The sequence below is a fragment of the Bubalus kerabau genome, chromosome 14 (genome assembly GCF_029407905.1).
Source record: "Bubalus kerabau isolate K-KA32 ecotype Philippines breed swamp buffalo chromosome 14, PCC_UOA_SB_1v2, whole genome shotgun sequence".
Taxonomy (NCBI): domain Eukaryota; kingdom Metazoa; phylum Chordata; class Mammalia; order Artiodactyla; family Bovidae; genus Bubalus; species Bubalus kerabau.
In genome coordinates, this window is record NC_073637.1 from 2,638,692 (window position 1) to 2,660,964 (window position 22,273).

General features: G+C 60.5%; 2 protein-coding genes across 5 annotated transcripts; both read left to right on the plus strand.

The window, feature by feature from the left end:
- Window positions 1-689: 689 nt before the first annotated feature.
- On the plus strand, window positions 690-12,026 carry TONSL (tonsoku like, DNA repair protein). Of its 2 annotated transcripts, XM_055545499.1 has the most exons (27): window positions 690-1,007; window positions 1,108-1,203; window positions 1,353-1,495; window positions 2,032-2,215; window positions 2,556-2,685; window positions 2,908-3,079; window positions 3,153-3,267; window positions 3,807-3,952; window positions 4,033-4,185; window positions 4,339-4,464; window positions 4,578-4,773; window positions 5,159-5,238; window positions 5,334-5,423; window positions 5,710-5,782; window positions 5,879-6,042; window positions 6,124-6,247; window positions 6,362-7,119; window positions 7,226-7,302; window positions 7,646-7,796; window positions 7,877-7,955; window positions 8,306-8,607; window positions 8,749-8,920; window positions 9,557-9,732; window positions 10,132-10,205; window positions 10,450-10,583; window positions 11,037-11,082; window positions 11,772-12,026. In XM_055545499.1, the coding sequence occupies exons 1-27, from the start codon at window positions 845-847 to the stop codon at window positions 11,866-11,868; spliced, it is 4,221 nt and encodes a 1,406-aa protein (XP_055401474.1). In that variant the 5' UTR covers window positions 690-844; the 3' UTR covers window positions 11,869-12,026. The 2 variants fall into 2 exon arrangements, with proteins under 2 accessions (XP_055401474.1, XP_055401473.1); XM_055545498.1 differs by lacking the exon at window positions 11,037-11,082.
- Window positions 12,027-13,069: 1,043 nt separating this feature from the next.
- On the plus strand, window positions 13,070-17,564 carry VPS28 (VPS28 subunit of ESCRT-I). Of its 3 annotated transcripts, none has more exons than XM_055545501.1 (11): window positions 13,073-13,218; window positions 14,026-14,199; window positions 14,378-14,479; window positions 14,991-15,019; window positions 15,138-15,175; window positions 15,377-15,466; window positions 16,083-16,188; window positions 16,291-16,392; window positions 16,706-16,759; window positions 16,847-16,938; window positions 17,315-17,564. In XM_055545501.1, the coding sequence occupies exons 3-11, from the start codon at window positions 14,443-14,445 to the stop codon at window positions 17,430-17,432; spliced, it is 666 nt and encodes a 221-aa protein (XP_055401476.1). In that variant the 5' UTR covers window positions 13,073-13,218; window positions 14,026-14,199; window positions 14,378-14,442; the 3' UTR covers window positions 17,433-17,564. The 3 variants fall into 3 exon arrangements, with proteins under 3 accessions (XP_055401477.1, XP_055401476.1, XP_055401475.1); XM_055545500.1 differs by having other exon boundaries at window positions 14,026-14,192; XM_055545502.1 differs by lacking the exon at window positions 16,291-16,392 and having other exon boundaries at window positions 13,070-13,218; window positions 14,026-14,192.
- Window positions 17,565-22,273: the final 4,709 nt, after the last annotated feature.

Consider the following 22,273-nt stretch of genomic DNA (forward strand, 5'->3'; position numbering starts at 1 on the left):
ACAGCCGGCCAGGTTCCTCTGTCTATGGAATTCTCCAGGCAAGAATACTGGAATGAATAGGCATTCCCTTCTCCAGGGGATCTTCCTGACCCAGGGATCAAACTCAGGTCTCCTGCATTACAGGCAGATTCTTTACAGTCTCAGGGAAGCCCCATTTCATTACATTTGCCTCCCAGTTCTTCCAGACCTCCTCTAGGGCCTTTGGGGCGCTAGCCCTGGCACCTAGGGCCCAGGGACCCGCAGTGGCAGCGGGGACAGAGCCACACGGCCTAGCAGGTGTTTGGTTCTCCAGGCGTGGGGTACAGGACGGGCACTTAGAGGTCGCCAGGGCTCCCCACGCCCCAGATCTCCCGGCTTTGAGGCCACAGCGCTCCAGGCTCGGATCCTGCCCCCTTTACCTCTCAGCACACGACGGTTTTGCAGTTTTAACGAGCGCACGCTGAGTTTTCCAGGAATACAACCGTCGAGCACACTGAGAAGTTCAGTTCATTTTGGAACTCAAACCCCCCCTCCCGCCGGCAGCACTGGAGGTCGGAGTCCCCGCGTGTGAGGACTCCGGCACGTTCGCGGCTGATGCAGGTTCTGCGGGGACACAGATCCGAGCGCCCAAGTGCCCGTGGTCCCCGAGGCCTTCCTCTCCTCCCCTGCGAGGGCAGTGCGTTCCTCAGACCAGGTCGCGCGGGTGTCCAGAACAGCGGCAGCAAGCGGCGGGAGCCCGGGAGACCTCACCCCAAGGGCCGCTGCGATCATGGGGCGGGGCCCGGGCTCCGCGCGCAGAAGACCCGGGTGCTGAAGGCGCCTTCCACGCTTCGAGCGCTAGCGCAGCCCTACTACAACTCCCAGGATGCTTTGGGCGCCTGGACTACACTTCCCGAGATGCTCCGCAGCAGGACCGGGCCTGCGTGTGGGGCCAGGGAGGGCGGGGCCGCCGCGCCAGCAGAGAGCGCGGGAAGTCCGGAACCCCGGGCGCGGCGACTACAGGATGAGCCTGGAGCGCGAGCTTCGCCGTGAGTCCAGAGAAAAACGCCCGAGCGCGGGGGCTGGAGACGGCCCTGGCCCTCCCGGGCGGAGAGGCTCAGCGCTCAGGCCTCGTTATTCTCTCTGCAGAGCTGAGCAAGGCCAAAGCTAAGGCCCAGAGGAGCGGCCAGCTGCGGGAGGAGGCCTCCTTCTGCCACCAGCTAGGGGAACTCCTGGCCAGCCATGGTGCGTGAGGTGGAGTAGGGGCCGGAGGGGCCTGGGACCGGGAGGACCGGGGGTAAGGGCTTCCTGAGTACCGGCCGGCCGCCATCTCACTGGCCTTCCTGCCCCTGGCCCACTGCCCAGTCTGACTGAAGCCTGTCCCGCCCACCCAGGCTGCTACGCGGAGGCACTGCGAGAGCACCAGCAAGAGCTGCAGCTCCTGGAGACCACCGACGACCCCCTGGGCTGCGCCGTGGCCCACCGCAAAATCGGAGAGCGGCTGGCGGAGATGGAAGACTACTCGGCTGCCCTGCAGGTGGGCGGAGACCGGCCCGCCCCCACGCTGGCCACAGTCGACACTCCGTGGTTTGCATCTCCTGGGGGCAGAGCCTGCTAGGTCTCTGCCGTCCAGGCCTCTGGCTGGAGGGAAGAGGGGGACATGGTGCGATGCGGCTTCAGCTTCAGAGAGCCCTGCATCAGCAGTGGTCACCTGGTCCTTGGATGCATGCACCACAGCCTCTCCTGGGAGCGTGGCTGCAGAAACCACTGATGAACATGTTACTACTGGAGCTGAAATCACCGGGGGCTGGCTGGGTTGGATTCCAGACCTTTTATCCACACAGAACTGCCCTGGGTTCTGTGTTCCCGCAGCACCAATGACTCCCAGTCAGTCTCTTCTTGTGTGACTGGCTGGTCAGCATGTGGTGCCACCGTCCCCACAGGCAGCGCTTGGCATAGAGGAAACAGTGTGTGTGTAGCCTGGCTTCTGCCTGCACCTGGGGGCTTGGGGGACATGTGGGGCTTGCTTGCGGGGAGGATTGGCTCACAGTGGCCATTCTTCTGTGCCTCCAGCACCAGCACCGCTACCTGGAGCTAGCGTGTGCGCTCTCCAACCACGTTGAGCAGCAGAGGGCCTGGGCCACCATTGGCCGCACCCACCTGGACATCTATGACCACCACCAGTCCCAGGACGCCTTGCAGCAGGCACAGGATGCCTTCGAGAAAAGCTTGGCTATCCTGGATGAGAAGCTGCAGGGTGACTGCCCTTAGGCCTGGCCCTCCCCCATTTTGGCTTCCTGTGCTCTGCAGGGAGAAGAGGCTACAGCCTCCTTGCCCATGTGACGGGTCCCCTGTCTAGGTTCCTCCCTTTGTGAGGCTGAGACTGGCTCTCAGAAGCCACCCCCACCCCCCTCTTTGCGGCCTGCAAATCCCGTGCTCCTCCTAACCCCAGATTTGGCTGCCTTTGCTCTATTCCCTTCACTTTATCTGCAGCAGAACCCCTGGCACCTACAGGGAGAGGCTAGAAGAGGGTTGGGGAGAGGCCGGAGACCCCAAATGGGGGTGGGGCACTGAGTGTCTGCAGGGGCATCTTCCAGGTTCACTGCCCAAGCGAGAGCTGAGTGAGATGAGGACCCGAATCTACCTCAACCTGGGCCTCACCTGCGAGAGCCTGCAGCAGGTGGGCCTGTGCAGTGCCTACTTCAAGAAGAGCATCTTTCTGGCCGAGTAAGGCCCCACCAGGCCCCAGGGGGATCTGGGTTCCTGCCCCTGGAGGAAGTGGCCAGGGCGAGGGCAGCCAGCTGGCTCACCCCTGTGCCCTGTCAGTCTCCTGGGAGCAGAGGCTTGGCTTGACTTTGTGGGGCCGGAGCCCTCAGTGGTGTCTGTGGGTGCCTGCTCTGCTGTCCCTGTGCAGGAGCCCCGGGCACCGACAGCCCCGTCCCCCCACAGGCAGAACCACCTGTATGAAGACCTGTTTCGAGCCCGCTACAACCTGGGGGCCATCCACTGGCGGCGGGGGCAGCACTCGCAGGCCATGCGCTGTCTGGAGGGGGCACGGGAGTGCGCGCGCGTCCTGAAGCAGGCCTTCCTGGAGAGCGAGTGCTGCCTGCTGCTCTCGCAGGTGCCCTGGGCTCGGCTCTCGGGTGGGCTTGGGCCTTCAGGGGCCTGCAGGCTTACCTTCCCTTGCCCCCCAGGTCCTCCTAGACCTCGGGGATTTCCTGGCTGCCAAGAGAGCCTTGAAGAAGGCCTATCGGCTCGGCTCCCAGAAGCCTTTGCAGAAAGCTTCAGTCTGCCGGACCCTGAAGTATGGTGAGCCTAGGAGGGGCACTGGGGTCTCGACCCCCCAAGACAGGGTAGGGAGGGCTCCTTCTTTCAGCACATGAGGCCAGGGCATGCGTCCTTGGGGAGGGGGCACCATCGGGAGAGGCCCATCCCCACCACTTCCTGTTAGGAGGGGTCTTACTGTTCTCTGAGCCTCCATTCAGCAAGGAGTGTAGGAGGCACGCTGGGTGGTCAGGAGGCTGGTGTCTGCTCATAAGCCAGCGTCTTCACTGGCAGACCCAAGACAAAAGACGCCCTGCTTAACGGCGGGAGTATGGCCTAGTGGGACTGATAAGTGGCCCGGTGTCCTCCATTGATAAGTAGTGGTCACCAGGGCCCCTGCCTGCATCCCTGCCACAGGCCAGTCCCTACCCTGTGCTGACCTTAGTGGGTTCTCTTGCTGTGACCCCACGAGGTAGCCCCTCCTACCACCCCCTTACTGGGGGTGAGCAGAGGCTGGGTCTGGTGGTTGCTGGAGCTGGGTCAGGCCCGCGCCGGCCATCCCTGCATAAGGCTCTTTCCGGCAGTGCTGGCGGTGATCCAGCTGCAGCAGCGACTAGAGGAGTCCGAGGAGAGTGACCCCGAGGTTGCCATGGGCATCTGTGAACAGCTGGGGGACCTGTTCTCCAAGGCAGGCGACTTTCCCAAGGCCGCTGCAGCCTACCAGAAGCAGGTGTGTGCCAAGCGGGCATGGCGGATGGCAGGGGCTACAGGGGGTGGCACAGCCCTGGCCTGACGGCAGCTGCCCCCCAGCTGCACTTTGCAGAGCTGCTCAGCAGGCCGGGGCCCGAGCTGGCCGTCATCCACGTGTCCCTGGCTGCCACCCTGGGGGACATGAAGGACCACCGCCAAGCTGTGCACCATTACGAAGCGGAATTGAAGCTGCAGGAGGGCAACCCCCTGGAGGTGAGCAGTCATGGCCCCATCCTGCCCGAGGCTCCATCACAGGGCTGCCACCCTTGGGGGTGGGCACGGGGGGGCCTTGCACCCCCGGGGCGGCCACCCGCCATCTCGGGTTTGGCAGCGGGGGCCATAGCCGTCAACTTTGTACTTCTCCAGGAGGCCAAGACCTGGTTGAACATTGCGCTGTCCCGTGAGGAGGCTGGCGATGCCTATGAGGTGCTGGCGCTGTGCTTCCAGAAGGCCCTTGGCTGCGCCCAGCTGGCCGGGCAGCCCCAGCTGCAGGTGGGGAGCGCCTGCCCACCCACGCTGGGATCCCGCACACAGCTTCCCCGGAGCCTGACTGCCCGCGGCCCTGTCTTGCCCATGGCCCTGAGCTGGGTGCCCCCTCTCCTCAGAGGCAGATCTTGAAGCACCTCCATGCTGTACAGCTGAGGCTGCAGCCCCAGGAGGCCCCCAGCACCGAAACCAGGCTGCAGGAACTGAAAGCGGCTGGAGACGAGGACAAGGGGGACGGGGAGGACGAGGGGGACGGGGAGGATGAGGAGGACGACGATGCTCTGGAGGCCACGGAGCTGGAGCTCTCCGAGAGTGGTGAGGCTCGCTCCCTGGCGCCTGCTTGGGGTGGCTGGGGCCAGCTCGCGGGCTTCTGACTCCTGAGGAGGGAACAGCTGGGCACCTGGCAGGTGGAAGAGGGATGCTGTCCACTAAGCAGTTGGATGAGAGGAACCCACGGTGGAGAAGCAGGTGCTGGGAGGGTGGGCGCCCCAGAGGCAGTGGGGCTGCGCGGGCGCACACAGGTGTCACGCAGTGAAGGACACCTGCGCCCCACGTCAGCTGCTCTCACCGAGGGCGGGACCTGGGAAAGAAATAGCGGAGGTCTGGGGCTGGGGGAGACTGACCCACGGGCAGTCTCAGCTCGGGAGGCCTCGGCGCAGGGACCAGCTCACGTAGGGTGGCGGGCTTGGCTCTGCTACAGAGAACGAAGCCGACGCGTCCCCGCCACTGGAGGAAGATGAGGAGCTACGAGGCTGCCTGGGCCGGCAGAGGGTGAACAAGGTGAGGACCGCGGGCTGAGGACAGTGACCGTTCTGTGGTCACTGGTGCCATCCAGCCCCTCATGCCTCTGCCCCCGTCCTGGGCTGTGCCCACAGTGGAGCCGGCGAAACGACGTGGGAGAGACGCTGCTGCACCGAGCCTGCATCGAGGGCCGGCTGGGCCGCGTTCAAGACCTGGTGAGGCAGGTAGGCACCCCCCTGCAGGCTGGGCCGCACCCAGGACCTGGTGAGGCAGGGAGGCACTGCCCCCGCAGACTGGGCCATCTCCCCAGGGAACAGGGCAGGGCTGGAGGGCCAGAGCCAGAACTGGGGACCCTGTCCCTCCTGGTAGGGAGCATCTCTTTCTGCTGTGATCTGGGCCAGGCCAGGCTGAGGGGTGCGCCCGTGGCACCCTCTGCAGGCTTCAGTGCCAGGGAAAGGCTAGGCTGGTGGGGGCACTCGGGGCCAGGCTCCTTCCCATTCTTGGTCACAGGGCCACCCCCTAAACCCTCGGGACTACTGTGGCTGGACGCCCCTGCACGAGGCCTGCAACTACGGGCATCTGGGTGAGCATGGGACAGGGGTTCTGGCCTGTGATGGGGAGAGGGGATGTGTCCCTCCCGAGAGAGGGCCTGGGAGCCAGCTCATGCACCTGTCCGCAGACATCGTCCGTTTCCTGCTGGACCACGGGGCCGCAGTGGATGACCCAGGCGGCCAGGGCTGTGACGGCATCACGCCCCTGCATGACGCCCTCAACTGTGGCCACTTTGAGGTGGCTGAGCTGCTCATCGAGCGAGGAGCCTCTGTCACCCTCCGCACCAGGCAGGTGAGTGGACACAGGCCAGGTGGGCGTGGGCAGCGGTGGGTGGAGCTACTGCCACCAGCCCTGCCCAACTGGTACCCCCAGGGCCACAGCCCGCTGGAGACGCTGCAGCAGTGGGTGAAGCTGTACGGCAAGGATCTGGACAGTGAGACGCAGGAGAAGGCAGCTGCCATGGGGAGGCTGCTCCAAGCGGCCTCCTTGGGCCGAGGTAAGCAGGGCCTCCTCTGCCCCTGGGGATTCCACTCCTTAGCCTGAGAGTCTTGGGCCCAGGGTGGCCGTCATGTGCCAGGCACTGTCTCACAAGAGATTGCTCTCTCCGCAGCTCCCCACAGCTCCCAGGCTCCACAGACCCTCCCAAGTAACCATCTGTTTGACCCTGAGACCTCTCCTCCCTCAAGTCCTTGCCCAGGAACCCCAGAGGTCTGTGAAGCCAGCACCAGAGTGTCCCAGGGGCTGGCAGTGTCTACTGTGGCCAGACCTCGGAGGAGCAGGCACAAAGTGGCCAGCAGTAGCAGCTCAGAGGGCGAGGACAGTGCTGGCCCGTCCCAGCCCACCCAGAAGAGGCCCCGGCACGCCAGCCCATCACTGCAGACCAAGGCCCCGATGCCCGGGCCTGCCAGCGATAGGGAGGCAGCCACAACAAGTGCCAGCTGGGCTGCCTACCGGGCAGCCATCCGTGGAGTGGGCAGTGCCCAGACCTGCCGCCTGGGCCCCGGTCCACTGCGAGGGCCCAGCGAGATGCCCATCCCCCAAGCAGCACTCATCCCTAGGGAGGAGTGCTTGGCCAGAGACTGGCTGGAGGAAGACTTCCCAATGAGCCCTGGTCACCGGGGCCACCGCCCAGCCCGTCCCCAGAGCAGTGGGGATGGCGGCAGACACCGTGTCTCCGGCCCAGGCAGCGACACGGCACGCAGGCCCCGGGCCCAGGCCCGGCAGAGCCGGTTGCCCTATCTCGAGAGCCGGAGCACACCAGTCAGAGCAGACAGAGCCGACAACCCGGCCACAGAGCCCGCACGGAGCCCCGACGTCCCCAGGGTCGTGGCGCCCGCTGGAGAAAACCCCACAGCAGGCCGCCTCCCGGTGGGTGCTCACACCTGGGGCAGAGTGCCACCCAGGCTGTGGGAGAGGATGGGCAGGGGCCTGTCTCTCCTGGCTTCAGCCCCTTCTTCCCTGCCCCCACGCCTAGGGTCAGGTCCTGCCCCCTCCCATCCGAGTCCGAGTTCGAGTTCAGGACAACCTCTTCCTCATTCCCGTTCCACACCGGTAAGGTGTCTCCTCCCGGCGCCCGGCTCGCTGTGCCTCTGTGGGCTCTGTGCTGGGGATGGTGCCCGGGGGCAGTAGAGGGCCCTTGTCGAGATGAGACCTGTGATGAGAGCCCACCTGGCCCTATCCCTCGCCCCTGGGGGACTGCTTGCGGGGAGGTGCCGGCAGGCACGGGCTCAGGAAGGCCCCGAGTGGTCTGCCAGGCCCTGGGATCCCTAAGAGTGGCCTGGAGGTGCCCCGGTGTGCACGTCGCAGGCGGACAGGAGGAGAGGGAGGAGCTGCGCACCCCCAGGTGGCAGGGCAGGAACCTGCCTGTACTCAGCCCGCACCCGTGCCCACACAGGGAGGCCCACTCTGTGGCTTGGCTGGCTGAGCAGGCCGCCCAGCGTCACTACCAGGCCTCCGGGCTGCTGCCTCGGCTCTCCCTGCAGAAAGAGGGGGCCCTGCTGGCCCCTCAGGACCCCATCCCCGACGTGCTGCAGAGCAACGAGGAGGTGAGTGGCCAGAGCCAGGGCCCTGAGCTGGGGGCGTCCTCTAGGATGGGTCGGGGCCACTCACCGCTGCTGCTCGCCAGGTGTTGGCTGAGGTGACTTCGTGGGACCTCCCCCCACTGAGGGACCGCTACCGCCGGGCCTGCCAGACCCTGGAGCAAGGTAAGGGTCCAGGCAGCCCTGCGGAGACCTGGGCAGAGAACTAGACCAGGCCCACGGCCTTCAGTCCCAGGACCCCAGGCATTGACTGGGGTCCCCCCGCCACATCTGGCCTCAGGGTTTCCTCCCCTACCTAGTGGCCCCGTAGCGTGTAGGTAGTGGGGGCAGGAGGTGGCTCCATCTGGAGGTGGGTCAGCACCACGCACCCTGGCTCTGCAGCATGCCTTGGGGCCCCAGGAGCTGCCCTGGAGCTCATGCTGGAGCGGGGGGCGGGGTGCCGCCTGACTGGCCACCACTGACTCCCAGGGCAGGACAGGCGGGACCTGTCCTGGTGACACCATGTCCCTCCCCAGGGGAGCACCAGCAGGTGCTACAGGCCGTGGAGCACCAGGGCTCAGCCCCCACATTCAGCGCCTGCTCCCTGGCACTGCGCCAGGCCCAGCTCACGCCACTGCTGCGGGCCCTGAAGCTGCACTCAGCACTCCGGGAGCTTCGCCTGGCCGGGAACCGGCTGGGGGATGGGTGTGTTGCTGAGCTGCTGGCCACCCTGAACACCGTGCCCGGCCTGACCCTCCTCGACCTGTCCTCTAACCACCTGGGCCCTGAAGGCCTGCGCCAGCTTGCTGCGGGCCTCCTGGGGCAGACCACCTTGCAGGTAAGAGGTACAGGGAACACCAGCATCTGAGTATCCACATCCAGCCCATCCCTGGTGGGGAGGTGCAGTTGAGAGCGCTGGCCAGCGCCCAGATCCAGGTGGCAAACACCAGACCCTCTGGGGGCCCTGTGTCTCCCACAGAACTTGGAAGAGCTGGACTTGAGCATGAACCCCCTCGGGGATGGCTGTGGCCAGGCCCTGGCCTCCGTCCTGCGGGCCTGCCCCGTGCTTTGCACCCTGCACCTCCAGGCCTGTGGCTTTGGCCCCAGCTTCTTCCTGAGCCATCAGGTGGCCCTGGGCAGTGCCTTCCAAGGTGAGCTGCTGGCACATCCACTCCCCGGCCCCAGGGGTTCAGAGAGCCTCAAACCAGGGCACCAGTTTGGCTCTCGGGAGCATGTGGGTGGACATGGGGGTGGCTTGCCTGGCCTGGGCAGCCCCCCAGGACCCAGACCCAGTCCCAGCTACATACACTGCAGGCCCAGCCCTGTTGCTCCCCAGCTCTGAGCATTCTGTTTGTGGGAGACGATTCCACCCGCAGTCCCAGCACCAAGAGGTGGGAAACTGAGCATCCTCCAGGAGGTTTTCCACGGAGGCCTGAGCTAGGAAGTGAGGCTCAGAGCTGGGAGCGCAGCAGAGGGGAGGAGGGGCTGGGACTTGGGTGGTAGACGGAGTGCCCCCACCCAGCCCTGCCCCACCATGTGTGGGTGTCCCAGTCTTGGGGCCACCCTGTCATGAGTAGGGACAGGTCGGGTACCCAGAAGTGGTGGGAAGAAACTGAGCTCAGGAGTCTGGTGCTGCCCCCTCCCCAGCGTGAGACCCTGAGCTGGAGACCCCATTTCCCAGTGCATAGAACCTCGGAGACAGTGACAGCCTCCCAAGGGTCACGGGGGCTCTGGGCCAAGGCCTGGGGGCAGGGAGGAACCTGATGGAGGTTCTGGCCTTCATATAGACACCAAGCGCCTGAAGACACTGTCCCTGTCCTACAATGGCCTGGGCCCCACTGCTCTGGGCCAGGTCCTGGGGAGCATGCCGGCACACAGCCTCCTGCGCCTGGAGCTGAGCTCTGTGGCCACTGGCAAGAGTGACCTCGGCCTCACGGAGCCTGTGGTTTGCTACCTGAGCCAGGTACTCATTCAAGGGGGGCACTAAGCCAGAGGCACCTTGACCCCCAGGACTGGGGTTGGGGGAGCTGGGAGAGGGTGCAAGTTGGGAGAGAACAGGGGTGGGGAACTCTTTCTATAGACCTGCTTGCCTCGGGTTCCGAGGTCCTGGCCAACAGGAAAGGCACCTGGGTGGCGCGGGTCTACTGAGATCACGTCATGGTGTGCCAAGTATGACCCACTCCTCTGGGTAGAAGCATTTCCTTCTGACCTGCAGACTTGGGGAGACGCCGCCCCCTCTGGCTTCGGGGGTCAGGCATGCTTCACTCCATCATTCTCAAGGGATGGGGGTGGTGTCTGGCGCTCTGGGTGTAGGGCCTCTACTGGGAGGCAGGGAGGGCAGGTATCCCTCTCTGATGTCTAGGAAGGCTGCGTCCTGGAGCACCTGAGCCTGTCGGCAAACCACCTGGGCGACAAAGACGTGAGAGCTCTGAGCAGGTAACGCTGCCACTACCCTGCGGGTCTGGTCTCATAGCTGGGAGGCTGGGGCCTCACGACCTGCCTCCCTCGGGCTCTCACATCCTTCTGCTGGGTCCTCTCCTGTCACCCATGTGCCATGGCCCATGCCAGGGCCACTGCTCCATGGCCTCTAGCTTCAGTGGCTCTCAGGAGTGTCTGGTGTCACCTGGGGCAGCTTCCCCTCATGATGGAAACTGACCCCCAGGCTTCTGCCCTGTCTCAGATGTCTCCCTCTCTGCCCCTCACTGGTCTCGCTGGACCTGTCTGCCAACCCTGAGGTCAGCAGTGCTGGCCTGGAGGAGCTCCTGTCTACCCTCCAAAAGCGGCCCCAAGGCCTCAGCTTCCTGGGCCTGTCAGGTGAGCTCTGGGTGTGGCGGCCGCAGCTGCCCAACTGGAGCTGGTGACACAGCCCCTGCTTGGGAACTTGACTGAGGCCCAGGTGCCTCCTCTGAAGGGGCCGTCCTGCCACTAGCCAGGCTGCAGAGTGGAGCTGGGGCCCCTGGGTGCTCAAGTGGAGGACAGTGCCCAGCACGCTCAGAGGCAGGTGCAAGCCTCACCCCTCAAACCGCGGGGCGGGAGGAGCATAGGCCTCTGCCTCCAGCCTGGTCAGCCCGACCCTCAAGACCATGGCTGGGGGACCCACTGCCGCAGGGACTTTTTCATTCCTATTGTCCAGAGGGAGGGAGGGAGGTCAGCCTAGGGTGGCAATACCTGCCTCCGAGGAACCCTTCTGATTCTGGCCAGTGCACCCTGACTGTACCATCTAGGCCTGTGGCCTGACAGGTGGTTCTCTGGCCACACCTGTTGCAGGACCCCGTCTTGAGAACGACCCCAGGGAGGTGCATTGGGTGAACTGGTGCGTCCTGCTGGGGCTGGGGGCAGGGCAGACCAGACTTGGCCCTCCAGAGAACCAGGGCTGGGAGTGGGTGTGCACACTGGGGACCCCTGGGTTCTTCCTGCTCCTCGCCCACTGCCCCACAGGTCCAGGCTGGTTCTTCAGGAAGGCCCTCCTGAAGGCAGGCTGGTAGGCGACCTACCCCTCACTCAGCTGTGGGGCCGCTACCCACACATCTGGCTTCCTGGCACCTGTAGGCTCTCACCAAGCCCCCTGCTGGGTACTCTGTGGTCTCTGAGGATTGAGCATTGGCAGTTCAGTGTCCTGAGACTCCCAATAAGCCATGCTGGGTCCATCTTATGGACAGAGACATCATCAGACACTGTCAGAGGCACAGATGTGAATGCAGTGTTTCAGAGCTGACCTCCCTCCTGCCTGACCACTGGCTGTGGGAGGGGTCTGCGGTCCTAGGCAGCCTCTGGGAGAGCACCCTCCATCCTTGAGAATGATCTGGCCTCTCCTGGGCTTTGCTCATGCCCCTCACTGCAGCCCTCGGGGCCTCGGGGGAAGTGCATATCATCCCTAGGGCAACACTGGTAAAGAAAAAAGTCCTGTGAGACCCGAGACAAACCCCACTAGCTCCCGTGGGACTCCTGCTGCATCCTGCCAGGAGCAGCTCCCCAAGGCTGACTTCTGCTTCCCCTCTGCAGGCTGTGCTGTTCAGGGCCCCCTGGGCCTAGACCTCTGGGACAAGGTTGTGGCGCAGCTGCAGGAGCTGCAGCTGTGCACCAGACGTCTCTCCGCTGAGGACCGGGATGCCCTGCACCAGCTGTTTCCCAGCCAGCTGGGCCCCAAAGTGTGCACCCTGGACCAGGGCCCCAAGCTCTTCTTCAGGCACCTCTGACTGGCCAGCCCCATGGTGTGCCCTCCCCAGGCCTCTAATAAAGAAGCCACTGCTGCTTCCACCCCTCTCTGCTGTTGCTCCTTGGAAGGCAAGTGGGAGGTGGAAGGCAGGGTTGTAAAGCTTAGAGCCCACAGGAACTGAGGGTGTTACTGGAGCAGGTTCGTCTGCCCAGGAAACAGCGAGCCAAAACCCAGAGACACCAAGGTTTGCAGCAGAGGAAGGATTTATTCACAAGGCAGCCAAGCGAGGTGATGGGAGGACAGGTCTCATATTTGGTTCCTCAAAGGCGAGGGGCTTGCGACATTACAGTATAAAGAAACAGGTTGGGGGAATTCCCTGGTGATTAGGACTCTGCACTTTCACTGCCAATGGCTAGGTTCGATCCCTGGTAGGGGAATTAAGATCCCACGAGCCTCAGTGCCCCCCACAAAAAGCAGGATGATTTTAGGTGTGGGGAGAGAACCTTGGAGGCAGGGAAGAGGTGAGATCATCTGTTCTGCAGAGGCACATCTGAATTGCTTCTTCATGGCACACGTTAAAAATGGTGGCACATGATAGGGTGGAGCTCTGAAGGCAAGAGGTCATTCGCTGGACCCCGGAGCAGGGCCAGTTTTAGCGTCGTACATGCAAGCTTTTGTATCAACAATTAAAGCAACCTCGATCCGTGAAGACAGGCTACAAATGGAGGGCCTGCGGGAAGGGCTACCCACTCCAGTATTCTGGCCTGGAGAATTCCATGGACTGCATAGTCGGAAGGGCGGCAAGCCTTCACACAGTTAACTTGGAGTGTTACTTCAGTTTCTTATATGTGTGTATGCACACGTTATTTTTCAGATTCTTTTCCATTATAGGTTATTACAAGAGACTGCATATAATTCCCCACGCTATACAGTAGGTCCTTGTTTACCGCGGGCTTCTTAACAAGCGGTAAGACAAGCTCTAAGGTTTCTGTTACCAGTTTCTGTTAACCCTGTGGGGCGGTTTCAAGGGCAGAGCTGGCCGCTTAGAGGCCCTCCAGGGGAACGCAAAGCCACTTATCCGCAGCTTGCTTCCCTCTGTCCCAAGGACAGACTCACCCGCAGCCTCAGCTCTCAGGGGGCGGGGCGTAGCCAGCGCGCAGGCGCAGGCGGCGGGGCCTGGTGCAGGTGTAGCGTGCGCAGGCGCAGGCGGCGGGGCCTGGCGCGCAGGCGCGGGAGCAGACGTCAGGCGCGCCCCGCCCTCGCGCCGTCGCTGGGACCTGCGAGGCGGTCCAGGTATTCCGGGCCAGGGACGGGCGGAAAAGGCGGTCTGACCAAAACCCACGGTCTTCGCCACGCCGCGGAGGGTCCTCTGCATCCCTGCTCCTCGGTGCCCTCTCGGAGTTCTGTGTCCCGGGCCCCCGGGTCTCCTGGTTCCGTCCGGGGCTCTGAGGCCGTCTCCCGGGCCTGCGCGCCCTGCGCTTGCTGGGCTTTCTCTGGGAGCTCGCCGCCCTGCTCGTGCAGGGTGACGATGCTCAGCGTGTGGCCGCGGAGCTCCCCTTTCGTGGCTGCTGGGGTCCCGCTGTAGGGCCACAGCCGAGCCCCTGATTGCTCCTGGCCGTCCCACCGCCTCACTGTTGCTGAGCGGTCTGTGTCCCTGCCCCGCCTCCGCCGCGCCCAGCTGAACTCACAGCCTCGTCCCCCAGGCCTCATCCCGCCTTCCCGCTGCACTGCCTCTGCGCCGGGTCCCGGGGCTCAGCATAGGCTGTCTTTTCGCTACCTTGGTTCACCCTCAGCCATTTCCTGTGGGGCGCCACCCACCCGCTCAGTGCCACAGGCTCAGGCTGCCCGTCCGGGCCTCTCCCCTGACCTCCAGGCGCCTCTGCAGCCTCCTTGGAGCCTGCGGAGCTTCTCAAAGCCCACACGTTCAAACCGTAGTACACCCACCTACTGTCTACACCTACTCTGTTTACCGTCTCCGTGTCAGCTCATCTGACGGTCATGGTGCCTTTGGTCTGAAAATAAGGATGTCGTTCTTGAGTCGTTTTTAATTTTTACCCATTTTAAAATTCTCCATTGCACCTGGTGGGTCCATCTCCAAAGCACGTCTGAACCTCGCCCCAGCCACTGCATCAACTTCTCAAGTGAGCAGGGCTCCTGCTTCCACTGTCTGCTCAGCTCGCTGCCCATCTGGGTCCCCGAGGACTTGTCTCCAATTGTCCAGTGACTCCAGCTCGCTGCACCAGGATAAGCCCAGACTCCTCTTGCCTGTGAGTGGTGCGTCCTTTGACAAACCACCCCCCGACACACACTCCCCTCTGCCTTTATCATCCTCTGGACTGTCCTCACAGAAAGTTCACCCCAACCCCCGTTGGTCTGCTCCAAATTTATTCTTGTGTGAAGACATGCTCGGGATTGTCTTTTAAGAGGTTGCGTCGTGTGTTCTCTTCTGCAGGTCACTCCTCCAGTGGCTGCAGCATCTTCCTCTCTTTCCCGGTCACCTGACTCAGAGCCGGCAGGATGTTTCACGGGATCCCAGCCACTCCTGGCATGGGAGGTGAGTATGGCCCATGATGGGCCCAGGGACCCAGAGGGCCGCAGAGGCCAGGGGTTGCCAGCAGGCTATAACGTCTGACACAACAAGGTCCCAGGGGGTAGCCAGGGGCCCAAAGACCTCCTCCAAGTGGGGTCAGCTGGATGCAGAGATGACAGCTGTAGTGTGCCTGGGCTTCAGGGTGTCTCAAGTGTCCCGGAGTCCCCAAGCCAGGAGGATGGCGGCAAAGCATGTGGCAGACATTGTGTACCCACAACCACATCATGAGCAAGATGTGGTCACTCAGCTATAGGGGCAGTAGCTGAGCAACAGGAGTGGAATGGAGCACCAGGCCTGGCGTGCAGCCCCTGAACCCAGAGGCCTGTGCTCTGCTCGGGTTCCCTTCAGAGTGAGGGGGGCCTATGTTCTGCTCGGGTCCCCTGCAGACTAAGAGGGGCTGGGACTGCAGTTCCTAGGGCCAGGGTGGTGGCCAGGCTCGCTGGGGTGACTTTCCACTCTGCCTGTTCTTTCGCAGCCCCTGGAAACAAGCCGGAGCTGTATGAGGTGAGTGGTGGGCACCCTCCTGGCCACGTCAACTTTGGTTCTCGTCTGCGTGGTCCTCACTGGGGCCCCGCAGCCTCACTGGTGCTGCTGGCCGACCCTCCGCCCGGTCTCCCGACAGGAAGTGAAGCTGTACAAGAACGCCCGTGAGCGGGAGAAGTGAGTCCAGCCCCAGGCTGCCTGCCTCCCCCACCCTGGGGGTCTTCCCAGGGAAACAGGTTCCCAGAAGCCTCTGCTCGGGGTGGGGTGAGGAGGCGGCCAGATCAAGAGTTCCACCTCAGTGGCACCCAGGCAGGGCTGGCAGGTGTGCTTGGGCCGTCGGCTTCCTGCCTGGGCAGCCTGAAGTCTGCGCCCCCTCAGGTATGACAACATGGCGGAGCTGTTTGCGGTGGTGAAGACGATGCAGGCCCTGGAGAAGGCGTACATCAAGGACTGCGTCACCCCCAACGAGTGAGAGCCCGCCTCCCTGCACTGCTGGCCCAGCCTCGGAAGCTCAGTTCTGGCCTCCCAGGCCAGGTGCTCAGTGGGGAGGGAGGGTGGGCAGTCTGGGGGCAGTGCCCACGTGGGTGCGGCTGCACCCAGCTCTCTCCAGGGTTCTGGCCCCGCCCCACTCCCCGGGACCTCATCGGTGAGAACTCTTTGAAGGAGAGCTGGGGGCTCGGGCAGTCAGTCCATGGGGAGCCGCTGGCTAGGCCTGGCAGCCCGGAGGTATGTGGGGCCTTTGTCTAGTGCGGTCGTGCCCCGCAGCAGCACTGTGAGCTGTCCATGTGGGGGCATAGCCAACACAGCCCAGGAAACAGGCTCAGGGACCTGGCTGGGACCTGCGGGGCCAACTTGCAAAGTCCACACTGGTCCTCTGTGGCAGCCACGTTTGGGGCATTACCCCACCCCACCCCCTGCACCTTTCAAAGCTTCATGAGGAAGCTTCCGCCCCCATGGCCGGTCTCTGGCCCTTCACGTCTTGTCCATGCGAGCTGCCCCGTGTCTGGAAGGGCAGAGGATAAGCAGAAGGGACCCGGAGGCATTGGCCTGGCACTGCGGGCAGCAGCCTGGCCTCTTCCCCCAGGTATACTGCAGCCTGCTCCCGACTCCTGGTCCAGTACAAGGCGGCCTTCCGGCAGGTCCAGGGCTCAGAAATCAGCTCCATTGATGAATTCTGCCGCAAGTTTCGCGTGAGTGAGCGACTCCTTCACCCTGAGGGACGGGGGCAGGCATAGGGGCCCCGGGGCTGCGGCCGGGCTGCCCTGTGAGGCCCAGCTATGATCCCCCCTCAGCTGGACTGCCCACTGGCTATGGAGAGGATCAAGGAGGACCGGCCTATCACCATCAAGGACGACAAAGGCAACCTGAACCGCTGCATAGCCGACGTGGTCTCGGTGCGGGCCCTGTGCGCATGCCCCGAACCGCCGCAGGGGTCCACCGGGGCGGGGGCTGGGGGGGGTGCGCCCCAAGGCCCCGCCCTGTCCCAGGCCTACCTGGGTCGTGTCCTGCATTCCTACCCAGTAGCCCCTGGTTTTAGGAATGGGTGCGGAGGGTGGGGGGGTGCAGGGGAGGCCCAAGTGATCCTCCAGCTAAGGCGAGCAAGGGGCGGGGTGGAGCGGCCCCAGGCTCCTCTCTGCAGAGGAACCAGGGTGTCGGGGGTCTGAGCCGGGGGTCCGGGAAGTCACACGCACACACACTTGCTCCCAGCTCTTTATCACGGTGATGGACAAGCTGCGCCTGGAGATCCGAGCCATGGACGAGGTGCGGCCCTGGGCAGGGGGAAGGGGGATGGGGAGGTTCTGAGGAGCCAGGCTCGGGGGCGGGTCCCAGCGGGCTCTGTTCCCTTAGATCCAGCCTGACCTGCGGGAGCTGATGGAGACCATGCACCGCATGAGCCACCTGCCCCCTGACTTCGAGGGCCGCCAGACGGTCAGCCAGTGGTGAGTGCTTGTCGCTTGCCAGGGCCCCCAACCCTGCCCCCCCCAACCCTAGCCCCAGTCCCCTCCCCTGTGCACACACCCCCTGGGTCTATAGCTACACACACACACACACACCCATGCATGAACGCTCTGGCCCCATAGTCCTTCCCTCCACAGACACATATACATACACAAACACACACACGCACACACCGCAGCCCTATAGCCCTCCCTCTCCACCACTGCACACACACACAAGTGCTATAGCCCTACCCTCCAGACACCGCCCCCCACCCCAAGCCGCATAACCTTACACACACACACACCCCAGCCCCATAGCCCCCCCCCACACACACACACACACACACACTCAGGCGCTGTACCCTGTGCTCTGCAGGCTGCAGACCCTGAGTGGCATGTCGGCCTCAGACGAGCTGGATGACTCCCAGGTGCGCCAGATGCTCTTCGACCTGGAGTCGGCCTACAACGCCTTCAACCGCTTCCTGCATGCCTGAGCCCTGGCTCCCCAGGCCCGCCTTCCGCCATGGTTCCTGCTTCCCCGGACACCTGCTTTCCACAACCACCCGTCTGTCTGTTCATGGCGTCTGGAGTCCCCTCTTCCCAATAAAGCTGTTTTCTGACCTGCTGCTGAGGGCCCTCCTCCCTCTCCAGCCCTTCCCTGTCTGTCCTCTCGGCCCTGGGAGCAGGCATTGGCCTCTCTGGTGGGCACAGTCTGACACACAGGCAGGGCTGACTAAATCTGCCGGCCACAGCCACCCCCAGTCTGAGAGCAGGAGGCTGTGCTGCCTGGGCTTGGCGGTCTGGCCACAGCCCCACCAGCATCTCCCGGCCCTGGAGACGGGCAGCTGGGGCAAGCTCACACCTTTGCAGCAGGACCCGTCCTCGCGCAGGGCTCCCTGGAGTCCCAGCTGACAGCTGCCAAGGGCAGTCCTCACCCAGGAGCAGTGGACAGCTCGGAACCCCTGGACTGGCCTCACCCAAAGCCTGGTGGGGAAGCACCCCCTGCTCCCTGTGCCCGCTCCAGGGCCTCAGGCCCGTGCTGTTCACATCCGCCCCCTTCAGGCAGACAGCAACAAACCAGAGACCAAGGCTCTGGGTGCCAAGGTGGGTTAGTCTCAGCACCTATGGCGTTGGGACGAGGGACAAGCCAGTTTTACTGTAACATTTTCTTAGTGGTTCTTCGTATCTGGCTTCTAAAGGCAACAAGGTAAAGTGTGGTGTTTCGAGGGGGCAGTGAGGAGGTGCACTTCCTGTGGACTCAGCATGAGCAGAGGATGAGGGGAATGAGCAGGGTTGCTGGAAAAGGAGGAGAGGGGTGCAGGAAGACAGGCGGGGTGGCGACTGGCTGGTGAGGGCTTAGGATTGTACCCAGGAGTCCTGGATGCCAGTGAGGCTCTCAGAGCTGTGTGTATGTGTTGGGGGGAGCAGAGCTCACGCATGTGTGTGTGTGTGTCTGTGTGAGAGCAGGATGGCAGCTGGGGGGCTGACGTTGTGAGTGTGGACTGTGCTGTGTGTGGTGCCCACAGTCTCTGCTGCTGGTCCAGAGACAGCAGTGGGGAGAAAACTCAGGAATTGCACTCAAGCTTGAGTCTGGGGAGGCCCGAGACTCGATTGGCCTTCAGGGCTCCTCCCAGTGACCTTGAGAGAGTGAGTGAGCCTTAGCCCCAAATCCCTGCTGTCTAGGGAGCCCAAGGGGCAGAGGGCCAGGGAGGTCCTTGGGGTCTCATTGCCTCCACTCGTCTCCAGAACCCTTCTCACAGGCCCCCACTACTCCTGCCACCTCCACCTACCATTCTGGATTCTGAAAACTCTAGAGACCTCTAAGTGTGAAGAGTCAGTTCAGTTTGGTCGCTCAGTCGTGTCCGACTCTTTGCAACCCCATGGACTTGTTAACTACAAATTGGTACTTACAAAAACATTGCCAACGACTGAACAGCAAAGGCATTTGCCATCTGCCTCTACAGAGATTGAACCCCATGCCCCTATAGCTGTAGACCTTCAACACCCCCTGAGGGAGTTCAGGGTGGAGGGAGGCACTCTGTGCTCCAAGGAATCTGGTGGGACTGCTCTTTAGATAGTTGGATGTTTTTAGGAACAGATTTTATTATCTCAGTCCTTGCATCTCCTCACATCCAGAGAAGCACTAAATAAATTCCTTCATGGTGACATCAGATCCTCATGATTAACAAAAAACCTTTTGTAAAATGAGTGCTTCATAGTATTGAACTCCCTCTTCATCAATATTGACTTTCCCCCACTGCCACTTTGGAGCAGTCTCTCAGAACTGACATGCTGCCTGCTGGGCTGCAGTCCTCATTTTGCTCCAAATAAAACTTGACTCGCAACTCTTAAGTTGTACATCTTTTTTTTTTTTAAGTCAACAGAGTGCAGCGCGCCAGGCCTCCCTGTCCATCACCAACTCCTGGAGTTTACTCAAACTCATGCCCACTGAGTCGGTGATGCCATCCAACCATCTCAAAGTCCGTCGTCCCCTTCTCCTCCTGCCTTCGATCTTCCCAGCATCGGGGTCTTTGCTGTGAGTCAGTTTGTCGCATCAGGTGGCCAAAGTATTGGAGTTTCAGCTTCAGCATCAGTCCTTCCAATGAATATTCAGGACTGATTTCCTTTAGGATGCACTGGTTGGATCTCCTTGCAGTCCAAGGGACTCACAAGAGTCTTCTCCAACACCACAGTTCAAAAGCATCAATTTGGCGCTCAGCTTTCTTTGTAGTCCAACTCTCACCTCCATACATGACCACTGGAAAACCATAGCCTTGACTAGATGGACCTTTGTTGGCAAAGTAATGTCTCTGCTTTTTAATATCCTGTCTAGATTGGTTGTAACTTTTCTTCCAAGGAGTAATTGTCTTTTAATTTCATGGCTGCAGTCACCATCTGCAGTGATTTTGGAGTCCAAAAAAATAAAGTCTGCCACTGAAATAAAGTCTGTCACTGTTTCCCCATCTATTTGCCATGAAGAGATGGGACCAGATGCTATGATCTTACTTTTCTCAATGTTGAGCTTTAAGCCAACTTTTTCACTCTCCTCTTTGACTTTCATCAAGAGGCTCTTTAGTTCTTCTTCACTTTCTGCCATAAGGTCGGTGTCATCTGCATATCTGAGGTTATTGATATTTCTCCCAGCAATCTTGATCCCAGCTTGTGCTTCCTCCAGCCCAGCATTTCTCATGATGTACTCCATATAAGTTAAACAAGCAGAGTGACAATATACAGCCTTGACGTACTCCTTTTCCTATTTGGAACCAGTCTGTTGTTCCGTGTCCAGTTTGAACTGTTGCTCCCTGACCTGCACACAGATTTCTCAAGAGGCAGGTCAGGTGGTCTGGTATTCCCATCTCTTTCAGAATTTTCCACAGTTTGTTGTGCTCCACACAGTCAAAGGCTTTGGCATAGTCAATAAAGCAGAAATAGATGTTTTTCTGGAACTCTCTTGCTTTTTCCATGATCCAGCAGATGTTGGCCATCTGATCTCTGGTATCCTCCACCTTTTCTAAATCCAGCTTGAACATCTGGAAGTTCACAGTTCACATATTGTTGAAGCCTGGCTTGGAGAATTTTGAACATTAATCCCATGGATGGAGGAGCCTGGTAGGCTGCAGTCCATGGGGTTGCTAAGAGTTGGACACGACTGAGTGACTTCCCTTTCAGTTTTCACTTTCATGCATTGGAGAAGGAAATGGCAACCCACTCCAGTGTTCTTGCCTGGAGAATCCCAGGGACGGGGGAGCCTGGTGGGCTGCCATCTATGGGGTCGCACAGAGTCGGACACGACTGAATCGACTTAGCAGCAGCAGCAGCAGCAGCAGCAGCAGGGTGAGATGAGTGCAATTGTGCAGTAGTTTGACGATTCTTTGGAGAAGGAAAAGGCAACCCACTCCAGTCCATGGGGTTGCAAAGAGTAGGACATGACTGAGCAACTTTCACTCACTCACTTGAGCATTCTTTGGCATTACCTTTCTTTGGGATTGGAATGAAAACTGACCTTTTCCAGTCCTGTGGCCACTGCTGAGTTTTCCAAATTTGCTGACATAAAGCGTACAGCACTTTCACAGCATCATCTTTTAGGATTTGAAATAGCTAAACTGGAATTCCATCACCTCCACTAGCTTTGTTCGTAGTGAAGCCTCCTAAGGCCCACTTGACTTCACATTCCAGGATGTCTGGCTCTGGATCACACCATCATGATTATCTGGGTCATGAAGATCTTTTTTGTGTAGTTCTTCTGTGTATTCTTGCCACCTCTTCTTAATATTTTCTGCTACTGTTAGGTCCATACCATTTCTGTCCTTTATTGAGCCCATCTTTGCATGAAATGTTCCCTTGGTATCTCTAATTTTCTTGAAGAGCTCTCTAGTCTTTCCCGTTCTGTTGTTTTACTCTATTTCTTTGCACTGGTCACTGAGGAAGGCTTTCTTTTTTCACCTTGCTGTTCTTTGGAACTCTGCATTCAAATGGGTATATCTATCCTTTTCTCCTTTGCTTTTCATTTCTCTTCTTTTCACAGCTGTTTGTAAGGCTTCCTCAGACAGCAATTTTGCTTTTTTGCATTTCTTTTTCTTGGGGATGGTCTTGATCCCTGTCTCCTGTACAGTATCACGAACCTCCGTCCATAGTTCATCAGGCACTCTATCTATCAGATCTAGTCCCTTAAATCTACTTCTCACTTCCACTGTACAATCGTAAGGGGTTTGATTTAGGTCGTACCTGAATTTTCTAGTGGTTTTCCCCACTTTCTTCATTTTAAGTCTGTATTTGGCAATAAGGAGTTCATGATCTGAGCCACAGTCAGCTCCTGGTCTTGTTAATATAGGAACCTGGAATGTTAGGTCCATGAATCATGCAAACTGGAAGTGGTCAAACAGGAGATGGCAAGAGTGAACGTTGACATTTTAGGAATCAGTGAACTAAAATGGACTGGAATGGGTGAATTTAACTCAGATGACCATTATATCTACTATTGTGGGCAAGAATCCCTTATAAGAAAGGGAGTAACCCTCATAGTCAACAAAAGACTCCAAAATGCAGTACCTGGATCAAATCTCAAAAAATGACAGAATGCTCTGTTTCCAAGGCAAACCATTCAATATCACAGTAATCCACATCTATGCCCTGACCAGTAATGCTGAAGTTGAAGTTGAACGGTTCTATGAAGACCTACAAGACCTTCTAGAACTAACACCCCCAAAACCATGTCCTTTTCATTATAGGGGACTGGAATGCAAAAATAGGAAGTCAAGAAACACCTGGAGTAACAGGCAAATTTGGCCTTGGAGTACAGAAAGAAGCAGGGCAAAGGCTAATAGAGTTTTGCCAA